This window comes from Solea senegalensis, linkage group LG1, assembly GCF_019176455.1.
Source record: "Solea senegalensis isolate Sse05_10M linkage group LG1, IFAPA_SoseM_1, whole genome shotgun sequence".
Classification (NCBI taxonomy): domain Eukaryota; kingdom Metazoa; phylum Chordata; class Actinopteri; order Pleuronectiformes; family Soleidae; genus Solea; species Solea senegalensis.
Window position 1 is genome coordinate 23,358,761 of NC_058021.1, and position 2,653 is coordinate 23,361,413.

The 2,653-nt window shown below is 43.9% G+C and overlaps 1 protein-coding gene across 1 annotated transcript; it reads left to right on the top strand.

The window, feature by feature from the left end:
• Nucleotides 1–917: 917 nt before the first annotated feature.
• Nucleotides 918–2,379, top strand: LOC122772775 (zinc finger BED domain-containing protein 4-like). Its single transcript, XM_044031081.1, has 2 exons — nt 918–1,591; nt 1,781–2,379. The coding sequence occupies exons 1-2, from the start codon at nt 918–920 to the stop codon at nt 2,298–2,300; spliced, it is 1,194 nt and encodes a 397-aa protein (XP_043887016.1). The 3' UTR covers nt 2,301–2,379.
• Nucleotides 2,380–2,653: the final 274 nt, after the last annotated feature.

Consider the following 2,653-nt stretch of genomic DNA (forward strand, 5'->3'; position numbering starts at 1 on the left):
AGTTGTTCCGATTCCGATACCAGTATCGGAAAAGCCTCCGATACTGCCGAAAATTCTGGTATCGGTATCGGCGAGTACTGGAGTCCAGGCACCGATCCGATACCACGTAATTTACTGGTTAGCTCCGTTAGCGCTCATACAGTTCTTCTTCGCTGCTCTTAAAATAGTTGCGCTGTGCTGCCATCGGCAGCTGCCGTTTTAGGGGGGCGAAGAAGAATTGATCAACCTTGGACACGTTAAATCAGAAAAAGGAGCTAAGTTGGCGCATCATGTCGGCGGTTTGGCAATATTTTACAGTTGAGGCTCCCACAAGTAAGACAGCAACATGCAACATCTGTAAAGACTCAATTTCGAGGGGTGGCACGAGTGTCGCAAGTTTTAACACCAGCAATTTGATTAAACACTTGAAGACGCGTCACGCTAAAGAGCATGAAGAGTTTAATGCTACTAAAGCTAAGGGGGGAAAGAGGGACAAACTGCAGCAGCAAACTCTGGAAGGTGCCTTCAAGCGTTTTGATAAATTCCCCAAAGACAGCCAAAAAGCGACGAAAATAACAGACACAATTTTGGAGTTTATTGTCCTGGATGACCAACCCCTGTCTGTCATCGAAAATGTGGGATTTCGCCGCTTGGAGCCAAGGTACTGTTTGCCAGGTCGTAAATATATCTCCGAAACTGCGCTACCCAAATTATACGAGACAGTTAGGGAACATATTTCGTGTATGCTGAAAGACGTGGATGCAATCAGCTTTACCACGGACATTTGGACCTCCGACGTGAGCCCAATGTCTTTACTAAGTTTAACGTCACACTGGGTGGACAGAGAGACAGCATTTACCCCTCGAAGTGCGGTGCTGCACGCTAACGAGTTCCGAGGGTCACATACTGGCACATTAATTGCCGAAGCAATTGAGGGGATGCTAGTGAAGTGGAAAATTCCCAAGTCCAACATCCATGTTGTTTTGCGCGACAACGCTAGCAACATGAAGAAAGCCATGGACGAGATGGATGTACCAAGTTTGGGATGCTTCGCCCACACTCTCCAGCTTGTGGTGCATGAAGGGCTACTGTCACAGAGAAGTGTGAGTGACGCACTGGCGAATGGTAGGAAGATAGTTGCCCATTTCAAACACTCGCCACTGGCTACTTCACGCCTGGAGGATATTCAAAAAGATCTCCAAATGCCCACCAAACGTCTGCACCAAGACGTAGCAACAAGGTGGAACAGTACCTATTATATGGTCGAGAGTTTACTGGAGCAGAAGCGGTCAATTTCAGCATATGGAGCTGACCACGACCTGCCAGTTACCCTAACGGCTAACCAGTGGGCTTTACTGGAGAAAACAATCACTGTTCTTGTACCATTTGAAGAACTGACCAGACAGATTAGCTCCTCCACCTCTTCTGCAGCTGAAGTCATTCCCTCAGTCACAGTGCTGAAACGCCTGCTTGCTCGGGAGAACCAGGGGGACACAGGGATAAAAACTATGAAAACAACCCTTCTTGAGGCTGTCCAGAAAAGATTCAAGACCATCGAGAATGAGCCCTTGTATGCAGTTGCCACTCTTTTAGACCCAAGATTCAAAGACAGGTATGTCTAATATTTTTATTAAATGTCTATATTATAAGCAAAATTATGAAATGGTGTTTGGATAACTAGACATTGCATTACTGATTACTATTGCATTAATATGTTACCACTAAAAGCAACTATGGAGGAAGTGGTTTATTTATTTTACACAATTATACATTTATTAATTATTTTTCATTGTTGTTTCAGATACTTCACAAGTGCAGACAGCATCAAACATGCCAAGGATGCTCTGACCCAAGAGGTGGAAAAGATGGAGGTGTTACAGAGCAGGACCACACCTGAGGGAGCAGAGAGAGTGCCAGAAAACCCCCATAAAGCCCCCCGTATGGAAGCACAGCCGGACAGCAGCAGCAGCAGAAAGAGCAGCTTGAAAGGCCTGTTTGAGGAAATCCTGCAGGAGCATGATGAGGAACGTGGGGCAAGCAGCACAAGCACGCAAGTTCAAATACAGACATATTTGACAGAGCAAACGGTCCCACGCTCAGACAGCCCATTCCATTACTGGGGAGTCAGCGCAATTCAGTTTCCCACCCTGGCTGCCACTGCTGCAAAGTTTCTCTGTGCTCCTTGTACCAGTGTTGACAGTGAGAGACTGTTCAGTGCAGCGTCCAACATTGTTGACGCAAGAAGGAACAGGCTAGGAGGAGAGAGGGCAGAAATGCTTATCTTCTTGAAGAAGAATCTGCCTTTGCATTTGAAATTATGAGCAATACTAAATTGCTAGAAATGCTACTGCAATGTGTAGCCTACTTGTTTTAAAGTATTTTTTGTTTACTGTTTAGCTGCTGCTCTTTTGATTTGTGTTTTTTATGTTTACTTTATAGGTTGGTGTTGCACTATTGTTAAATACTGCACTATTTAAATTATTATTTTATTACATAATGCTGCACTTTAATTTGTTTTTTATAATTATTCCTGTATTTATTGAAGTTGCCGTTGCACTACTGTTTTTTATACTGTTCTATTCAAAAATAAATATAAAAAAGATGGCTTCCATTTGCTGTATTCATTCATGTTTTACAAAGGGTTTAACCTGAGCAAGGCCTTACCACAATGATA